Source organism: Canis lupus, chromosome 25 (assembly GCF_003254725.2).
Source record: "Canis lupus dingo isolate Sandy chromosome 25, ASM325472v2, whole genome shotgun sequence".
In the NCBI taxonomy this organism is placed as follows: Eukaryota; Metazoa; Chordata; class Mammalia; order Carnivora; family Canidae; genus Canis; species Canis lupus.
This window is the reverse complement of record NC_064267.1, coordinates 46,938,484-46,958,162: the sequence shown is the minus strand read 5'-3', so window position 1 is coordinate 46,958,162 and position 19,679 is coordinate 46,938,484. Positions and strand designations below refer to the sequence as shown.

The window sequence follows — 19,679 nt, the reverse complement described above, 5'->3', positions numbered from 1 at the left end:
AGCAGCACGCACGTGCGCGAGGAATACGGGGGAAGAGAGCTGCAGGGCAGCATGTTGGTTTTCAAGGAGCTGCCACGTGGCCCTGCACAGTACCTATTCGAATCGTACGTGGTTCGTGCATCCCCTAGCCCAGGGCTCTCAAGCCCCCACCGCTCACCCCAATATGGAAGCATTACCGTAGCAGACTCTCATCCTCAGAAAAGCATGCCAAGCTCCTTTTGGGTAAACACGTCACCTAATCATCGCAAGTCAGTGCTATGCACCAGCAGCGGGCTTGGTTACTCCGCTGAGAAACACTTAATCTTTGTAGAAAACTCTATTTACAGATATCAGATTACTTAGCCAGACTCTTTCCCTTTGCTCCCTGGAGAGACCTGGGCTGTGGGCTACGCTATTTTGGATCCGTGCAGATGACAACAGAGTGACACTCCCCACTTATGAAACCCAAAGCCACCAACCCGGGCAGATTTCCCCCGTCTTTAACCCCTCACAGCAAATGTACCTGCGTAGGCTTCCAGCCATAACACAGCCCGGAGATTCCCAGGAAGTGGGGTGTCGCTGCGCGATCAGTGTAACTGGTATCATTGGGTTCGGTCACCTTTTAAAAGTTCCTAGACTAACACAATTGGGACGGTCTTCATGGCGGAGAATTTTAAGACTTGAATTTGCAACACATCTGCATGCTCCCAAATGTGTCACGAGAAAAAGTCCCGGGCATCCCTTTCATGTGTCTTCCCATTCTGAGCCAAAGACTGCCAGACAAACTCCGCGGTTAGGGGGCTGGAGCTCTCGGACAGCTCGGAAGAGGACGTGTACCTGCAACTCACTTCCTCTCCAAACTTCCATCCGAAGCTTGGTTGTGAAAATAGAGTCAAAGGAGGATTACGGGGAAGGCCATGCCATCTCTCCGTGCTCCAGTAATTAAAATCCACCCCCAGACTGCACTACTCCCTTAGGGAGGAGAGTACCTGCACTTGTAATTTCAGTTCCCAGGAGACAAGCATTAACTGAATTGCACTTTAAAATGATATTGGCTCTTGCTTGTCCTATAATTATAGCAAAGCCCTGCTTTTCCAGGCTCTGACAACACCCGTGCACGTGTACACATGTGTGTCCACGTAAAGGAATAGGCGAGCGTTGAGGGGCATCACAAGAAGCAGCTCATGTGGGAGAATTTTCAAATAATTGATTGTGATTATATTAATTGAAGGGTTGGAATGGGAAGGGAGTAGGGATTATCCCTCCTACAGGAACTTTCTGGGACATACTGCTGTCACAAGCTTTTTCCCTTGGCAAGGAGAAGCAAACGTCCCTCTGATCAAGCCTGGGCTTAGCAGGCAAGTGTAAGGTAGCTTGGAAGGCTCATCGGTCAGACCTTGCTTTGTCTGGTCAGTGAGTCCTAGCAAGAATATTTTGATTACGCTTCTCTCTCTAAATAGCACAGAGTGACCGGGTCAATCATCAGACCTGTGCTCTCTGACATGAGCCAGCGAGAGGGCAGCTGACGGGGCGGCGCTGGGGAGAGAACCCAGTGAGGACCCGGCCCTGCTCTGGTGCTCCGGCGGAGGCTGACGGGGCTGCACGTGGCGTGGGAGCGGTCACAGGCAGGCCTCCTGGGACTGGCATTAAGTCTCTGTTGTGGAGGCCACCTGGAGAAGCAACCTGACTCTATTCCCAAATCAGCCAAATTAAACCAAACACAAAGGAATTCGCCTGGTACCGTGAAGATTTCCATCTCAGAAGTCTACCTGGGGGTAAGGCATGGGAGGCGTTCCCGTCAACATCAGACACAAGTCAGGGGGGGATCCCTGGGTGGCTCGGTGGTTTAGCACCTGCCTTCGGCCCGGGCATGATACTGGAGTCCCGGGATCGAGTCCCACATCTGGCTCCCTGCATGGAGCCTGCTTCTCCCTCTGCCTGTGTCTCTGCCTCTCTCTCTCTCTCTCTCTCTGTCTCTCATGAATAAATAAATAAAATAAAATTAAAAAAAAAAAAAAAAGTCAGGGAGGCCTAATGAAACACCTGCCTCCTAACATGGTTCTGAAGGCTAAAGCCACTGCTGCAGGACACGCAGAAGAAGGGATATTCACCCCAGGAAGCAAATTAGACAGTAAGCATACCACTTGTTACCTGTAATTCTAGAAAACGATAAATACACTAGGACACTGATGAATTACCTAAGACATTAAAAAAAAAAATCGAAGAATTTATTTGCCAAACGTTCATTCTGGAGACATTATTAAACCGATTAGGGCACATCCACGCTAATGTCCATGACTGGGATGTAACCGTTAGCAATGGTGGCACACAGGCCTATCTGCTGACACGGGGAAGGTGCGTGCGATCTGTCAGTGTCCAGGGAAGGGGGCGCGGGCGGTGCACAGGGGCGCGGCGTGGTCCTGGAGGATAAAGCACTGACGCACAGCGAGCGGCCTGGAGCGCACACCCCGAAACGCTAGCCGTCGTGTTCCCCGGGGGGAGGGGGGAATTGTGGGAACGACTTCCTTCAATCTCCTTATGTGTGACTTCTTACCCATAACTAACTGTGTAATTTTTCAAGTATTTAAACATTTTTAAATTCAAAGCTTACCATTTCGATACAATCCGATGAGCAGCTAACACTAGATATCCCCCTTTTCGTTAAGATTATTTATTTGAGAGAGAAAGAGAGGGAGAGCGAGAGAGAGCGAGCGAGAGAGCAAGCACGCACACCACAAGCAGGTGGAAGGGCAGAGGAGAGGGGGAAGCAGGCTCCCAGCGGAGCAGGGAGCCCAGTGCGGGGCTTGATCCCAGGACCCTGAGACCCTGACCTGAGCCGAAGGCAGACGCTTCACTGACTGAGCCACCTGGGCGCCCCAACGCTATATATTCTAAACTACACTATTTATCTACATCGAGACCAATGAATATGCAAGATTCGTGGGATGTGCTGTTAGAGAACTGTGATTAATACTCCAGCTAAAGATTTTATCAAGGCTTCCTAAGAAATCTCACGAATGGGTAGGATGTCTGCATTTCCCCCCAAAATAAAACTAATTCTGCTTTTTAATTCTGTCTTCCGTATGTCACCGATACATCGCATTTTATTAACACGTGTAGAAACGCTTCTCTTACCTTACAAATGGGCGTGTGTGTTTATCTGACAATAGAAACTGAGTCACAAACTGTGTTAAACTTAACTGTCATGCTCAGCTGCTCAGAGCGGAGTCCTGGGCTCTGATCTAATTGTGCCCTTTATTCTGGATTTTCAGATACGTGCTCGCTTTTCTTTCTCTTTTGCTTATCTGCTCTTGTCTTTCTACTTTCACTGGAACTTTACCTCATCCGTCCCCTTTTTTGTAACTCCTTGCAGAGTCAGAACCAGAGATGGGCTGTCAAGGAGGGGGAGGGAGAGACACACGGTCTGACGAGGGCGAGGGGCGTGCTCTTTATCTCGTGGCGGAGCAGGAAACCCTCGACTCCTTCGACTTCAACCAGAGACCAAGGCCGGAGGACCCCCACCCCCGCCACACACGCAGCGTGGGAGCTGAGCTGCGGGCCTGCCACCCGCACGCCAAGGGTCCACACTCACATGTAAACTTGGGTGGTAGGTCAGCACGCCGTTGTCGCACAGGGTCACGTACTTCTTTTTCCACTCCTTGTTCAGCGATTTGCCGCTTCGTTTCAGCAGCATGCCCTAGGAGCAAAAAGGAGGCAAATATTCATTCATAAATATAAATGACAAAGTCTCGTGTTTTCTTAAAAAGGAGGCACACAGGTAACTTAAGGTATTTTAAGCATTCATTTTCTCCTGTCATTGTTAAAACGGAAATCACTTATGTTTAGTTTGGTAATTTGGCTTTTCTCCTCTATTTTATGCGTGACATGTATGTTCGACCAATTTCCGTGTGTGTGTGTGTGTGTGTGTGTGTGTATAGATCTTCACCGTGTGATGCTACCGAGTGTCAGAAGATGTGCCATCGGTTCAACAAATACGACACCAGCCACCATGATGCACAAGGCACCTTCTCTACCTGAGTGAAGACACCAGGGCTAAACGTGCAATGTTTTAAGAAAGGAAACCTAAATGTCCTTTTCTAAAAATAGCATAGTAATTGAATTCCAAAACTCCTTATATTTACAAATAACAGCGTTTTAATTTACAGCTCTTCACTCTGGATTTTTAATTGATTAAGAATGAAATTCCGTTTGTAAATTTAGCAACAGCATTCAAAAGATAAATCGTATATATAATGTAATCCATCTTTAACAAAGCCATCTTATGGCTTTTTTTTTTTTTTAAGATTTTATGTATTTATTCACGAGAGATATAGGCAGAGGGAGAGGTAGGTGCCTTGCAGGGAACCTGACTTGGGATTCGATCTCAGGACCCCGGGGTCATGACCTGAGCCAAAGGCAGATGCTCAACCACTGAGCCACCCAGGCGCCCCTATCTTAAGGCTTCTTGATACTCGTTTGGAATTTGAAGCCAGTGCACTGAAGTATGTTTGGCCCAGGCCTCCTCTGACGACGGATGGAGCGTGCTCCTGCTTGAACTACCTGGGCCCAGCAAACCTCCCACATCATCTGCAGGCTTTTCTGGGGTGAAACCTCATGCCTGGCACTGAGCTGAGCCTTGGCTTGGGGCCTTCCTTCCCGGGTAGGGCTCCGCACCCTCCCACGTCAGACTATCTCAACTTGTGCTTCCAGCTCTGGATTCTTCAGCTCCTGACCTCACAGAACAAGGGAAACCGAAGAGTCTCCCACTTGCTCTCCCTCTCACTGTCCTCTTAGGAGCCCCTAGGATGGTGGCTATGACTCAGAAGGCACAGGAATGATGCTAATTAATTCACCTGGACCGAGGCCCAAGCAAAGTTCGAGTGTGAGAAGGAATCTAACAGAAGCAGAGGTGCCCATGAGACTCCTCGGGAGCGTTCAACCAACTTCCTCCGACCCCCTAATTCTGCTGTCCCCTCAACAAACCACAACATGAGGTAAAATCAAGGGAACGCTTTTATGTGATAATTAGGTTCAAGTCCCTAATATTGTGACAATACTACTCTTTATACCAATTTTCACAAATGTAATGGAAGCCGAGCCAGCTGGGAAGTCTGACAGCCACTGAAACATTGTTTCTGGGGGAAAAGATTTCTCAGGTTGAAGACACTCACAAGGGACCCTTTGGAAGATCATCCCTCTGCACGTTCTTATTATTTAAAGAAAACACAGCGTAACTCAACATACCCTGATTTCTTAGAATCCGAGAAAAACCAGTCTAAAGCAAACATAGCACTGAGACCAACATGAGAGGCAGGTGCAGGGGAACCAGGCCGGTTACAGACCCAGGTGAGTCCAGTTCCCCTGCACAGTAAGGACTCGGGAGAGGGCCAGGCACCCTTGGGGATGTGACAGTAGATAAACGATCCCTTAAAATCATCCAATTTCCCTCTCCGGCAGATTTCTAAGATTTTTAAACTTAGCCTAACAAAACTTCACAGGCGTCCTCCTGTGGGCTCGCATTTTTCCAGCATCTGTTTCAGATGGAATTCCAACAATACCAGGGGCTGGGGGTCACCTCGGTGTCACCGGTAGCTGAGAGCTGCTCCAGGCTTCAGAAAGCTTCGTCCATCTGCACTCAGACAAAAATGCAGGCTGAACCCCCACTTGGCCTCGGGGCTCCACGCAGATGGACCCACGCAGCTCCTGGCTAGATCGTGGGCACTTTCACGAGCAAATCCTATATGCACAATTATCCTCTCCCCAGTGGCGGCCATAGGGACTTACTCCTACGGGGATAAAGGGAAACTGTCTAACCAGGAAGCAAGGAGGAGATGGTGCCATCGGGGAACTAAATTAGGCTGACTTGGTGCTGGGGAAACTGAGTGTCTTGGTGAAAGAAAATAAAACATCCTGAGAATCTTTAAAAGATTCTATGGTCCACCTTGCAGGATAATCTCCGATTATGATTCAAACGCTGCAGAAGCCAGCAGAGCTGAAGGACACCCCGGTGTCCCAGGAGCTATGCCTCTGCCCTCTGGCGGGGGCCCCAGCTGGGTTCATTACCCGACCCCCCAAGATTTCTGTGCCGATGGAGCTGCTCGGGTGCCCTGCTCCCTGCACCTGCCTCTCTGTGGCTGATTGAAAGAGCCCATCCTGGGAGGCGGGAAGAGATGCGTGCTCTCCGCTGAGCAGCCGAGGCAGCCGCAAGGTGAAGTTTTATAATCAGAGGCTCAATCAGATGACAAATGACAAGACTCAGCAAACAGCTCCTGTGGATTCAAAACGTGTTCTCTCGTAGTTTCTTTCTTTTCCTTTCTTTGAGGAAGCGAAGGCCAAACACTGTTTTTTTTTTCAGAGTATTTGTACCAAGTGAGAATCGGGGAATCTCAGAGTACACACACCAGAAGGTACACCACTCAGTCCCTGAATCTGCTAGACTAGTATTTTTTCATGGAATGTGCCCAAAGTCATCCAGGCCTTCCTGGACAGCCGTGTGCCGGGGAGCCTGCGGGTCCGGACAGCGGGAGCTGCAGGAGCCGTGGTCTGCGGCCGGAGGGGTGAGGATGAGCCTGGTTCATGGTTCCGGAGCCACGCGGAGAGACGAGGCCCCCTCCGACAGTGCCCTCGCTAGGAGGAACGGAGGAGGGCCACCACGAAGCCACAGGGAGACATCCCATCCGGTGGCTCCGTCCCAGGAGTTCCTTCTTAGTCCCAGACTCTTCCAGGAGCTAAAGGTTCCAGGTGCTGTGCTGCCCACCCCCCGAGCCCCCAGGATCACAGCATCCCCCAACACGCCCAAGAAAGAGCGAATGCACTGTGGCCCCGTGGGACAGACTCGTATCACTGCAGCGGGGCTACTACCATCCTGGCAGCCCCCTCGCACTTCATCACCCACACTCCTGCCATCGCGAACTCACATATCGTCTACTTAAGCACCAGGAAAATGGGAAATCTAAAAACAGTTCATTTTCAACTTTTAGAGAACACGAAGCCATGGTCCCACAGCCAGAAGATGACAGAGGCCGGAAGGCTCTGTGCCAGAGACATGCGGGCAGGCAGTTCCCATCAGCGAGAGCAAATGGCCCTTATGATTCTAAGTCTCTTTGATTCTGCGTTACCCAGGGCAAAACGGCGAGAGGACGTCAGGATGCATACTTGGCCCATCTTTCAGATGCCACTTCTGAACACGCGCAAACAACCTCTTGCTTGAGACCGCTTCTCGCTGACCAGCTACCGCAGCAGAGACATCATTACAGTTTGTGTCTTATTTTGCTCGTATGTGGCTTATGCATCTATTTCTAAAATTTGCTGTTTCAAAACAGTATCGGGCCCCCTGCTCTAAGAGCCTTACCAGTACTAAGCCACTGAGCGCTCACAACCTGACGTAAGCGGTTACCGTGATCATCCCCATTTTACAGATGAGGCCAAGGAGGCTTGGTTTACCTAACCTCCCCCGCACAGCCAGCAGGCAGCTGGTCTGCAAGGTTGGCTCCCCGGCACCACGCCGCCAGGTAGTCACGCCCCCCGTGTAAACCGTCCCACACCGACTCGGGATGCCGGGGGCTCACTTCAACCAACAGAAGCAGCGGAAGGGATGCTATCTACGCTGGGTTTACATGTTAAGAAATGTTGGCAGCTTCTAAGCTTTGGGAAGGTCTGAGGGAGAAGCCATGCTGTGCTCTGTGGTCTAGAGTCACTGAATTATGAGAAATAATGACTGTTTTTCTGAAATCACTAAGGTTTGGGGTAGATTCTCAGGCAGTGGTAGATGAGGAACACAGAATTAGAGCCCTATGCTGCCATAATAAAATCCTCAAACATGGGCCGCTGGCTTGGCACCGGGGCAGCTGGCTGAGGCTGCAGGAACCCAACAGCTGTGGACGGAGATGAGGATGACAGAGGGGGGGAAATGCCACCCGTGCATGGACAACGGGGCCCCCAGCCATGCACAGGGCAGAGCCACCAGCAGACCTGCTGTCTGCAGAAACGGCTGGCCTCAGGAGCCCAGGACCTGGCGAAGGAGATTTCTGAGCAGAATGCTCATGTTGCTGCTTCTAACGAACTGGGGTGGGGGGGTGGGGGCGGAGGGGGGGGGTCAAGGGTGCTCCGTTTTTCAGCAGAATTGGAGAAAATATCCCCAATTTAAACAGCATGAGAAAAATCATTTCTCACTCCCAGCTTCTCCTGCCAGGAGAAAACTCAGGCTAAGACTTGGTCTGAGAACAAAGATCTAATCCAGGGGACGCCAGGAGATGTGATCTCAGGATGAAGACCCAGCAAGGTTGCGGCATCGGACCCTCGTCTTGAGAACTCAAAGATTTAAGGCAGGGCCTCACAGACCCTTCCAATTAGACAGCATGTGTGGACCAGAGACGAGGACCTGTGGGCTGGCTTTTGTCTAATGGAATAAATTACAATTTGATACAAAGGACACCCACAAGGGTTTTAAAGGAATTGTACCTTTACAATTGTACCTTACAATTTTTGGACTAAAAGGCACAGAGCACATCTAGAATGAAAAGGGGCCTCTGACCCTCACACGAAGACCAGCAGGAAGCAGGCTGAGAAAGCCACACAGCTGCAAAACCAGGCCATTTCTTGGGGAAAAGGAAGGTCGCTGAGATAGCAGAGCCCCAGGCCCTGGAGGACGCCCCCCAGGAGAGCACATAAGCTCTGTGTCCAGAGCAGGGTGACTAGCCACATGTGCCTGGCTGGGTTAAGAGCTGCTATGGACCAGGAACTGTTCCATACTGTTCCCATCTCTCTCCTCTTTGGCTGAAGGGCACCTGCTGCAGTGCCCCCACCCGGGGTCAGCACCGGGCATGTGTGTGCATGTGCGCCTGCATGCTGTCAGGGAACCCTGGCTCTGGGGTTCCGTGGTCTTCAGATGCCAAGGGTCATGTCCAAGGAGCCATATTTGTGTGTGCACCTGATGCAGATGACAATCCCTGACTTCAAGCCTGAGATGGGCGCCACCACGGGATGAGGTTTTGAGAATCCAGGGGCAGGGTGAGGGGTGCTTTGTAGGTGCGAGGGCAGATGGAAGTAGCTAGTCTCCAAAGACTATCCTCAAAAAGATCTGCTCCTGTGGGGTCCCCAGGCCTTCTGACTCAATTTAACCCACAGAACGTGGTGGAGATGATGCTAGGTCTGCTCTGGCTGAAGCCTTAAGAAAGTCTGATAGCTCCTGTTCTTACGCTCTTGGGAGCCCTGAGTGGCCTCGTAAGAATGCTGACTATCCTGCTGGGGACACAATGAAAAGGGAGACCCCAAGGCTATGTGGAGGACAGCCCAGGTGCCAGCTATAGGACTGCTAGAGACGTGAGTGAAGAAATGACCCTGGCTGCTCCAGCTCTAGCAGGCATCTCTGGGGCGAGGATGTCCCCGTTATGCCTGGCCCCGATTTCCTGACCTGCACAATCATGAGAAATAATAAAATGGTTATGGCTTTAAACCACGACGATTTGGGTCAATTACCAGCAACAGGTGACCAGCGCAGCGGGAAGAGCCAGGAATAACGGTCTATACCTGTAACCCCAACGCCAGGCCGCCTCCCTGTGAATCATTTTGCCCTCCAGACCGATTTTAAAGCTTTGATATCTTTTACTTGTTTGCATAGTAAGAAACGGAAGGGCTCTGTGACCTCTCAAATGTTCCTCTTATCTTACTTGGAAATGGCACATGTTGATCTAATTGCTACCTCCTAGTTAATTTACTGGTGCATCAAGAAAGACAGGGATTTTAATGATCGACAACCAGAATACCAGGATCTCAGGCAGACGCTTTCTGCTTTTTTTTGCTCAAGGAACTTTTCCTGTGGTGGAGCAAAGGGTAGGATTGTCTTTTGGCTGCAATCTCTTTATTAGTCATGTGTATTCCCTGCCTAGTCCCAAGAGGTCACTGAAAGCCAAAAGCAATGTTAAGTGTACAAGCTTTAAATAACTTACAAAGTTAATGTAATGAATGTAAGTGCGATCTGAAATCCATCACTCAGTGCTTGCTGCAGCCCCAAGCTGTGATAAAACACCACTCATAAATTTATATTAAAACTCTGCTCGATAGCAATTATTTACCAACAAAGATTTACTGACTGCATGAGAGACTTGGGGTCTTAACCAGGCAAATCAGTCTTTGTTTTGAGTGTGAGGGACCAAGGGACGCGGGTGTCTCTGAGCGCAGAGCTCGTCAGGACACATGGGAACATTTAATGGCCAAGGTCCTATGGAACGAGGTTGTGGGGGGGTGTCAGCGCCATGTGAAGCTGCAGGCTGGTCCTTGTGAAGATCAGACCACGCTTTCTCCCGAGGTGGCATTTCTCATCGGCCTGGACAGCGGCTGGAGGCCGTGCGCCCGTGACTGAACATAAACGGGAGCACACGGCTGGTCTCGCAGTGACACAAACTGAATTATCCTGCTGCGCCAGAGGGGGTGCCAACAGCTCCCTAATTAGTGAATTTAAAAACACGAGTTTGCCCGTGGTCTAAACAAATCCACACAAGTCCAGAAAGCTTCGCTGTTTCTGTACTTAAGAAAAAAAAAAAAGTGATATCTGAGTCCTTTTTTGGTTCCTGGAATAAACACCTGTTACAGTTCCTCAGGGCTTCATGATTCACATCCGTAATAGTTTTGAAAGTTCTCATCATAAAAGGTTTGTATGTATTTCTAAAATGCTGCGGAGAGATGCTGGCATCTTTAACAGAGATCCAAAGAGTATGCACTCTAATCAGTCTTCACATTTATGTTTATTACTTTTATTCTAATCAAGGTTTTTCCTGTAACATGGATTAAACTTGTGGTTTACTTGAAATAACTGACTTAGAAAATAAAACATAACCAAACCACTTGGAGGGGCACCTGGCTGGCTCAGTTGGTAGACTATGCAACTCTTGATCCTGAGGTCGTGAGTTCCAGCCCACATTGGGTGTGGAGCTCCCTGACAAAAACAAAAACACCCCCCCCCCCCCCGCAAAATAAACCAAAAACCATCCCCCATCCACCACCCAGAAAAGCATGTTTGGGTGGGTGGAGGGTGGACACACTTTACCATTAGAAATTGGGGAACGCAAAGGGGTGGTACCAGGAGCAGGGACGTTCTTCTCGCCCTTCAGGGGCTCCCTGCTGTCCCTCTGAATATCCTGCTCTTCCAGAAGGAGAACTTACTGCCCTGCCCACCCCTTATGCTAAGCTGTCCCTTGCAAATAACAGATGCACACTTTCCAAGAGCACACCTGGACTCGGATGTGTGGGCGGTCACCCACTGCACACCTGTGGTGAGGGTCAAGTCTGCACAGGCTCGCCCCCACGGCCCCCATCACTGACACTCGGCCCTAACGTGGGCCAAGGTCACATGCCCTGAGTCACGATGTGTGATCCTGAGCACTTGGTTCACTGCTGTTAAGCACGGTCTCCCAGTCCAAGGCACCTGGCTAGGGACTGTCGGTGCTGGGAATCCCACAGGACCGGGGCCACCACAGGCTGGCCCGTGGGCCAAGTCTAACCTTCCGCCTCTTGGTGTGAATGTGGTCTAACGGCAACACGGCTACTCTTGCTCGTAAATGCTTCCACTAGCTGAGCTCAGTAGTTGCAGGAAAGCCCAAAGCACTTGCTATCTGGCCCTTTACAGAAAATGGGTGTGGGGGGATCCCTGGGTGGCGCAGCGGTTTGGCGCCTGCCTTTGGCCCAGGGCGCGATCCTGGAGACCCGGGATCGAGTCCCACGTCAGGCTCCCGGTGCATGGAGCCTGCTTCTCCCTCTGCCTGTGTCTCTGCCTCTCTCTCTCTCTCTCTGTGACTATCATAAATAAATAAAAATTAAAAAAAAAAAAAAAGGAAAAAAAAAAAAAAAAAGAAAATGGGTGTGGAGCCCAGCTCCAGGACACGAAACTGGCCAGCAGCCATTCATTTTATTCAAAGTGCAAATTCTGTTCTTTCTCCCTGGAACGCCCCCCTTGCATCCTCCCTTTCCTCCCTGCCATCCTGGTGGACACCCCTCTTGCCTTCAGCCCTGAGCTGCGGGGTCATGGGCTCTGGGCTTTGAGAACCTCTAAGCATCATCCAGACCTTCAGACACTGGCTGTCATGAGCTGAATTATGTCCTCCTCAGATTCCTATGTGGAAATCCTAACCCCCTGTGCTTCTGAATACGACTGCATGTGGGGGAGGTCTTTAAAGACGAAGAAGGGATGAATGGGGCTGTGAGATGGACCCTGATCCAACCGGCTGAGTGTGCTTATGAGAAGATGGAATGAAAATAGAGACCAGGCCCCAGGAAGAGAATGAGAAGGGTCCACCTACATGTGTGCCAAGGAGACAGGCCTCAGGAGGAAACCACTCTGACCTGGATGCAGGTCTCCAGGACTGAGAGGAGATACACGTGTTGTCTGAGGCACTCGGTCCACGGCACCTTGTCGTGGCAGCCCCAGCAGATGAACGGGGTGGCGTGTGACGGGGCTGCAGGCTGCTGTAGCACAGGGAGGCCCTCCTGCCTGTCAGCACATCCACACAGCAGACGGGACACTGCTGGCTCTCCCACACGTGCCCCACACATCCCTGGCCACACCTGTCTCTGCAGCTGTCATGTCCCTGCCCACGGGACCTTTTGCATCCCAGTCCCAACTGGATGTCCTTCCCTTGAGTGTCTATCAGGCACCTCGAACCTCCAGTCCCCAACTGGACACATGGGTCATCTCCCTCTGTGGCCGGGAATTCTGTGGGCGCCTGGGCTCCCAGATTCCCTTACTGGTGCCCGGTGTGTGGTTGGTTGGTCGGTCCCGATAATAATCACCCTAATTTACAGCCATTCCTTGTTCTAAAACGTCTCCAAAAAAATCTGAAGCGTCGTCAAAAGCCAAGAACCAAAGATTAAAAAACGGGGAAGGAGTAACATCCTGCCACTCAATTAAAATGCCATCAAGTCGAGTCTGGACGCGGGAACCCCACGTTACAGGGTCTAAGAGGGAAAAAAAAAAAAAGAAAAGTGCGACAAAAATGACAAGACCACAGACCCACCACGGGTCAAACCAGCTTGTCGTCCAAGGTGCAGAAAATGTTCTTAAGTGAAAGTAGTAAATCAATGACCTAATCATTCACCGTGTGCAAGAAAATCATCCCAATTAGCTTGCTTCCCCAGATCCTCCTCAGATGCAAAACTTGCAGCAAAGCCACAAACGTGAGGCCTGGCTGCGGGCTTTGGCACGAGGAGAAGCACCAATTGGGCCAGCACACGTGAGGCCGGCCGCAATTACAGGCCACCTTAACTTTCTTCCCAGTTTAAAGGGTTTCCATAGAAACAACGGACCCCCCCCCCCCCAACCACTGATTTTTTTTTTTTTTTAAGTAATATTTGTCTCCCTCTCCCTCCTCCAGAGGACCTATTATACCACAAATGGAGGCTTTTCTCCCAGCTTGTTCGGAGCCGGGAGGGCGTGGGGGAGGGGGCCGAGGAGCAGGTTCTGGATCTTTAACCAGCTCCCTGGTGACCCCCTCCCCTCGCTGGTTAGTAATATTTCTGTTATTCCGCCGGGCTGTAGGGTACAAAGGGTTACACTTTAATTGAGCTGTCAGCATCTCCGACAATCCTAGAAAGCCCCGATTATGCACGGCAGGGTTAGTGCCACACTTGTTATTGTCGATGCCCTATTTGCGAAACCCAAACCTGCGCCCCACACAGGTCAGCTCACCCGCGCGACCTTGCTGTCATTAGCCGCGTCTATTCCTACCTCACTGCTGAGAAAATCACACGGCGCGGGCTTCAAAGCGCCGGCCGGGACTGGATTCGACCAGGAGCTAATCACCCACAAATCCAGCTCAAATGGCAATAATTGGCTAAACCGGTCCCCTCTCCAGAGCTCAGCAGTAATTTGGGATAATAAAGAAAGGAATTATTCAGCTAACTGCCCCGAAATGTATGCTTTGTGACCGACACACTTCACATTTTAATAATGATGGACACAGGACCCGATGTAACAGCGCGTCGCGCCGAGTAACGACCCCAAGAACAATGACGGCGGAGGGAGAAAAGTTGGTTGGGTTTCTCCCCCTTTCGGGCACCGCGGCGGCCGCGACGAAGGCCGGGCACGGGCGGGAACTGAGCGCCGAGACCCGGATCCGTTCTGCACACGCGTGGGAAAATACGCCACCGAGGCCGCTCCGCGTCGGGCCACTTCCCGCCACCGCGCCGCCCGCCACCTCCCGCGGCCCAAGACAAGCAGAGGACGCCGAGGAGAGACATGTTTTTCCACCAGGACTGACAGATCCCTTCTTGATTTTTCCAGTTAATATTATCTCTTGATCACCTCGTTTTTCTTGCCTTTCATCCTGCCCCTTTCTGTCACTAGGTTTGCAGCAGCAGCAGGGGTGACAATATCTGCAATCCACAGCTGCGCGGGGTGGGGGGGCGCCCCTGCGAGTGGGCCCCTCCTTGGCGGTGGCCTCTCCCCCCACCACGGCTGCCCTGGGGGCCAGGATGCCACCGGCTGCAAAGGGCTCCTGGTGGCCAGCCGGGAGGGCTCTCCTTCAGCTGAACGAAATGAACCTGAGCTCAACCACCCGTCTAGGGAGCCCGCGCCCCCGGGGTCACAGTGAGGCCAGGGAGGGAGGGGCCCCATTCCTGCCATGCCGGGCACCCGCACAGTGACACAGGGACAGGGCACAGAGGAACCTCTATGAGAGCCACAGGAAGAAACCTGCGGCTGCTTCTTTGTTTACGTAAAGCATCCTGAGCCCCGCATCACCACAGACACCTGCACAGGCCCTGGCACCTGTTCCTTAAAGTACATCCGAGCGCCAGGCTTATGCGCAGAAGTGGGGTTGAGGATGAGTCCAAAGCTCACATGTCAGGTAAACTATGGAGAGGATTTCAGGTCTACGTAAGCTATTTAGAAATCTTCTGCATGGGTGACCCATCTTTTCTCCACCTCCCTCTCCCTTCCCAGCCGACACCTGTAAATCCGTTCTCCTGGGAATGCACCTGTTCTCACTCCAAGTTTCTCTCCCATGTTTCTGCCCCTTGCTCACCTGTTTGACGCTTAAGGGCTGCCATACGTGGAGCTTGCTTCTCTACGAGTTACACTCTTGCACTAGAAAATCTCATCCCACTGCGGACAGCACTACCTGGTGTCCCACAGGTAGAGCAATCTCCACCTGCTGACACCTGAGCTCCCCACCTCAGTCCCCCCAGGGCTTCACCAGTGCTCCCCGAGGAGCCTGATGACCCCTGAGCCCACGGCACCCACATCACACTACCTCCTCCCAGCCGGCTGCCATGCCCCATCACTCTGGACATGCTCCATTCTGAGGGCCCCTGCGAGCCCCATGTGACAACTGGATTCCACCCTGGTCGGTTCTGAGGTGTACCCCTGTACATGGAAATATCACACCTGCTCCTGAAAGCTTAGTATGAGAACTTTTTACGTTGATGATATGTTGAAACGAATAGATTTTAGACATAGTTGCTAAAACAACAAATTAGAATTAATTTCACATTTTTTCCCCTCTTTCTACTGTGGACCAGTGGTTCACATCCTACTTCTATTTCTTCTCTGTCTGGCTCCTTAGCTTCTGCTTCACTGGCTGAACAATGGCAGAGACCGTCTTACCTTGCCCATTTCTGTTTCCTGTAACCTGGCAAATAACAAATGATCAGAAAAATGCCTGGTGAATGAATAAACAAAATGGCTGAATGATTATAACCGTCACCGTGAATGACAAAACCTTCCGTGGAGAGCAAGTAACTACACGCCAAGAAGACCAGGGAGGAATAAAACCCAGATCTGAATCCATGTCACGTGGAGGGCTCCAGGCCTACAATTGTAGCCGCACGCATATGCCTTGTGCTATGCGGAAAAATTGATCTGGAATAGTCTGCTCATACAGAGATCTTGGCAGAGACTAAATCAACACAGTCTTATTGCACATATTCTAAATGTAAACCGCTACTCTGGATATGGGGGGGGGGGGGCATATACAGAGAACCACCACCCAGGACCGGGCCCTCGGGATTCATCGATTTCAGAAATGAAGATGTGGGCAGAGGAAGGCAGTGCGAGCCTAGAATGGGAGGGAATGATGACTCACTCTCTTCCTGGTTAGGATAAGAGAAAGGTCGACGGCAAACACCCATGTTTCAATCTTAGACGAGTACCTAACAGGACTGGCATCCGCTTGGCAAATGGGCTCCCACTTCCCTACCGTGAACTGACAGCAGACAGCACCCTCCACGACGAGCCTCAGAAGCTTTCTCAACACAGCACTCCAGGTAGCCTCTACTCTAAATTAGCGCGGCACGGAAGAGGAGTCCCACAGGCTACGTCCTGACCTGCAGAAACATCCCATGGGCATATGAGCAGCTCAAAATACTTCTGCTGCTGCTGTCCCAGTGGTGACAATGATGACGACCACCACCATGACCATTCTGCAGTTTATTGGATATTGAGTAACATCATAAAGTGATTGGAAAAAAAATTTTTAAAAAAATGCAATTGTGCTTCTGGAAAAACAAAGCAAATCTAGTCAGCGTCCTGTCCTGGGGCTCTGTGTGTGTGGAGCAGTCACTGAACACCCAGGGCAGCAGGGTCCCTGGTGGTCTACATAGACTACATTGTTCGTTTTCTCTTTTTTTTTAAGTATTTTTTTTTTTGAGAGAGAGAGTGTGCCAGTGATGGGGAGGGGCAGAGGGAGAGGGGAGAGAGGGAGAAAGAGAGAATCTCATGTAGGCTCTACACTCAGCCTTACCTGGGGCTCAATCCTATGACCCTGAGATCATGACCTGAGCCAAAGTCAAGAGTTGGATGCTTAACTGACTGAGCCAGCCAGGTGTATGGTTCCTTCCTTCCTTCCTTTTCCTTCTTTCTCTCTCTCTCTTTTTTTTAAAGATTTACTTATTTCAGAGAAAGAGTGAGCTGAGCTGAGGAGGGAGGGGGAGAATCTTAGGCAGAATCCCCACTGAGAGCAGAGCCCAGTGCGGGGCTCGGTCCCAGGACCCTGAGATCACAACCTGAGCCAAATTAAGAGTCAGACACTTAACTGACTGAGCCACTCAGGTGCCCTAAATGCTGCTTTTCCACCAAACATCCTCTACGAGTGTCTTCTCAGCTCCAACTAAGAGACTCTGAGAAAGACAGAAGTGTCTCTGCCATCAACAAGGAACACATTCCCAAATTATGGAGTAAAATCAAATCGTGCCCGTGACAGCTTACTAATATAAAAAGTCTGGATAAAATTTCTCAGCAATAGTCAAAAATGCACCTGGGGAAACGACCACATAGAACAGACTAGACCTTATTTCACCCCGAAGTCCTCCAATGCCAAAATTGAAAATATAAAAGAAGACTAAGTAGTGTTCAAGAAATCTGATTCATCCCATTAAAAAAAAAAAACAAACCAACCAAACAACCACCACAAAACAAAACCTGCTCTACTGGGCCCACTACAGAAGTTGATTGTTAATCAGGACAATTTAATGATGAAACACTGCAAACATTGTGTCAGCAAGTTAAAAATGGCCTTGTTGTTTCAATATAAGAATCACTTAGTATATACTATATATAAAGTGTTGTATTTCATGCCCCATTTACTGTAACATATTAGTGGGCTCAGTCATCAAGTAACAACTGTTTCCTTGCGGGGGTTCAGATATTGGGGAGGGGGTCTGCAGCCGGAGAATAGCCCTTGGAGTTGCAGACGGCTGTACGCACGTACGGAGACCTGGTACCGTTCCTTTCGTAGGCCCATCAACAACATCAAACGATCGCACACCTACATTTTTAGCGAATACAAGCTTTAGTGAATACTTGTTTTTTTAAATGCAACTAATTGAAACACCATCTGACATGTTGCTCTTCGTTTAACTTTTAAGCTTATTCAAAAAGAAGACTGGCTAGCAGAGCCTCCCTGCAATTACCTGAATGATTCACTTCACTATTAAAACGTTGGAAATATTTACTAGAAAAAACAGATCGTAACTACCACCTCTCTGCAAAGCAAAAATGAGTCCAGTCTTTACTTATAAGCTGTATGGAGTCTCAGTCACTTTGCACGTTAAATAAGAAAACCCCAAATTGAGAATCAGACAGACGGGATAGTTCACCTGTTGGGACCCTCGTTTATGTAACACTCCTCTAGATACTGTTAATATTCACCTGTGATGGGAGTGGAGAGGGTACAAGGAGATAGTGGTGACTGGACACCAATTTAATCAGAAAATGCTAACTCATATAGTCCTCCTTGAGGTAGTGGCGGGGGAAAAAGCAATTGCAACCCATGGTTTCAAGTCAGTTAAAACGCGGTTACGGGAATGCAGCTTGCAAGCTCTACGGAGGAAGGACTTCCAGCAGAGCTCAGAACTACGGCTTCCTTTCTGCCTCCGGTGCCAGGATGCTCACAGTTGTTGTTCTGAGTGTAGGTTTTCTGGCATAAATGCCTTTTCCTTCGTTGCCTGGCACTTCACTCTCTATTGTTTTAATGAGTGCCTGGGTTTCTTTTGGTGTAAGGTACATGCTGGAAGGAAGAGGAGGAGGAGGAGAAAAACAATGCAGAAGCAGGGTTAGCCCTCAGCTTAGCATGACTCAGAGCATGAGAAAGCAACGAGGACGCTGGCTCGCGAGGGGAAGTTGACCTGTGTGGTTGGTGATCCCAGCCCGGTGGCTTCCCGAGAGCCGTCCACAGCAGCCACACGACCTCTGCTCGGTGGTGGTGGACGGCGTCGGTGCGCAGGCAAGACCCGAGCTGTCCTAGAACCTGAGCTGTTTGTGACTTCTTGCTGCCCAAAGAGGCGACGCTCCGGGGCGGAGGCATTTCAGGCTTTTGAACTGCTTGCAGTGCTGTGAAGGGCAGGCAACAGCTTTTCAGACAATAGTTGAGAACTTGTTCAGCAAAGCTTGGGTTTTTTTCCTTCAAAGGTTGAAATTTGTTCTACAGATAAAAGTAATGCCTTTGGGGAAAATAACTGTAAGGCATTTGTGACAAATGCAAGTCTCTCCAAGCGTCAACCTACTATTGTGTCAAGGTACAGTCAGCTATGGAAATATAGTTGGGACATGGGAAGCCAGAACTTAAAAAAAAAAAAGAAAAAAATACTGCTCAGAAAAAAAAAAGAATCAGAAACTAGAATGGGCTGTTCCTATCTGAAAGCTTGGGAGACCCCAAGAAGTTTGTATTTAGAGGTAATGTGCTCCTATTTTAAAAGAGGAGGGAACCAAAAAAGAGGGGTTTATCGATTTTAGGACGTAGGCTCTCATAGGACAGGTAACAGCCGTTCTTCCCCAGGAACACAGAACGGTTGGTTCTCTGGCCTTGGCAAATAATTCCTTCCATTTAACTTCTTTTAAAACTTCTCATGGGTGGACAGGGAGTTAATAAAAGAAACAATATGTATAAGAAAATGCAAGGTGCCCAGAGTACGGCTAATGGAATTTGATGCTGGCTTTAATTTTAATGAAGAAAGTTGCCAGTAGCAACAAAACTGTCAGCCGCCGCCGAGCACCATTAATAAAGATGGAGACGACATTAGTGCCCGGCATCAGTACAAAAGGTTCCCCTCGCTTCATGCTGTGCTAAATTGGCTGCCCAATTTTTCTTAAGTGTCCATTCTATTTAGAAGACAATTTATTAATTTTTGCCATTCATTGTCAGTTGACAGGCCATCATTTTGTAGCCCGAATTTTAGATGAAAACTAATTGAAAAGACTGGCAGTATTTATGAGG

General features: G+C 49.9%; 1 protein-coding gene across 20 annotated transcripts in view; it reads right to left on the bottom strand.

Moving 5' to 3' along the window:
- The window catches only part of AGAP1 (ArfGAP with GTPase domain, ankyrin repeat and PH domain 1), a 533,006-nt gene that overhangs the window by 204,377 nt on the left and 308,950 nt on the right, over positions 1-19,679 (bottom strand). For all 20 annotated transcript variants that reach the window (XR_007405993.1, XM_025463529.3, XM_049101379.1 and 17 more), the window contains one exon: positions 3,572-3,676. Coding sequence is in view for 19 of the 20 variants with exons in the window: in XM_025463529.3 (XP_025319314.1) it covers positions 3,572-3,676 (105 nt within the window). In the remaining variant the exon portion in view is untranslated. The remainder of the gene's footprint in view (positions 1-3,571; positions 3,677-19,679) is intronic.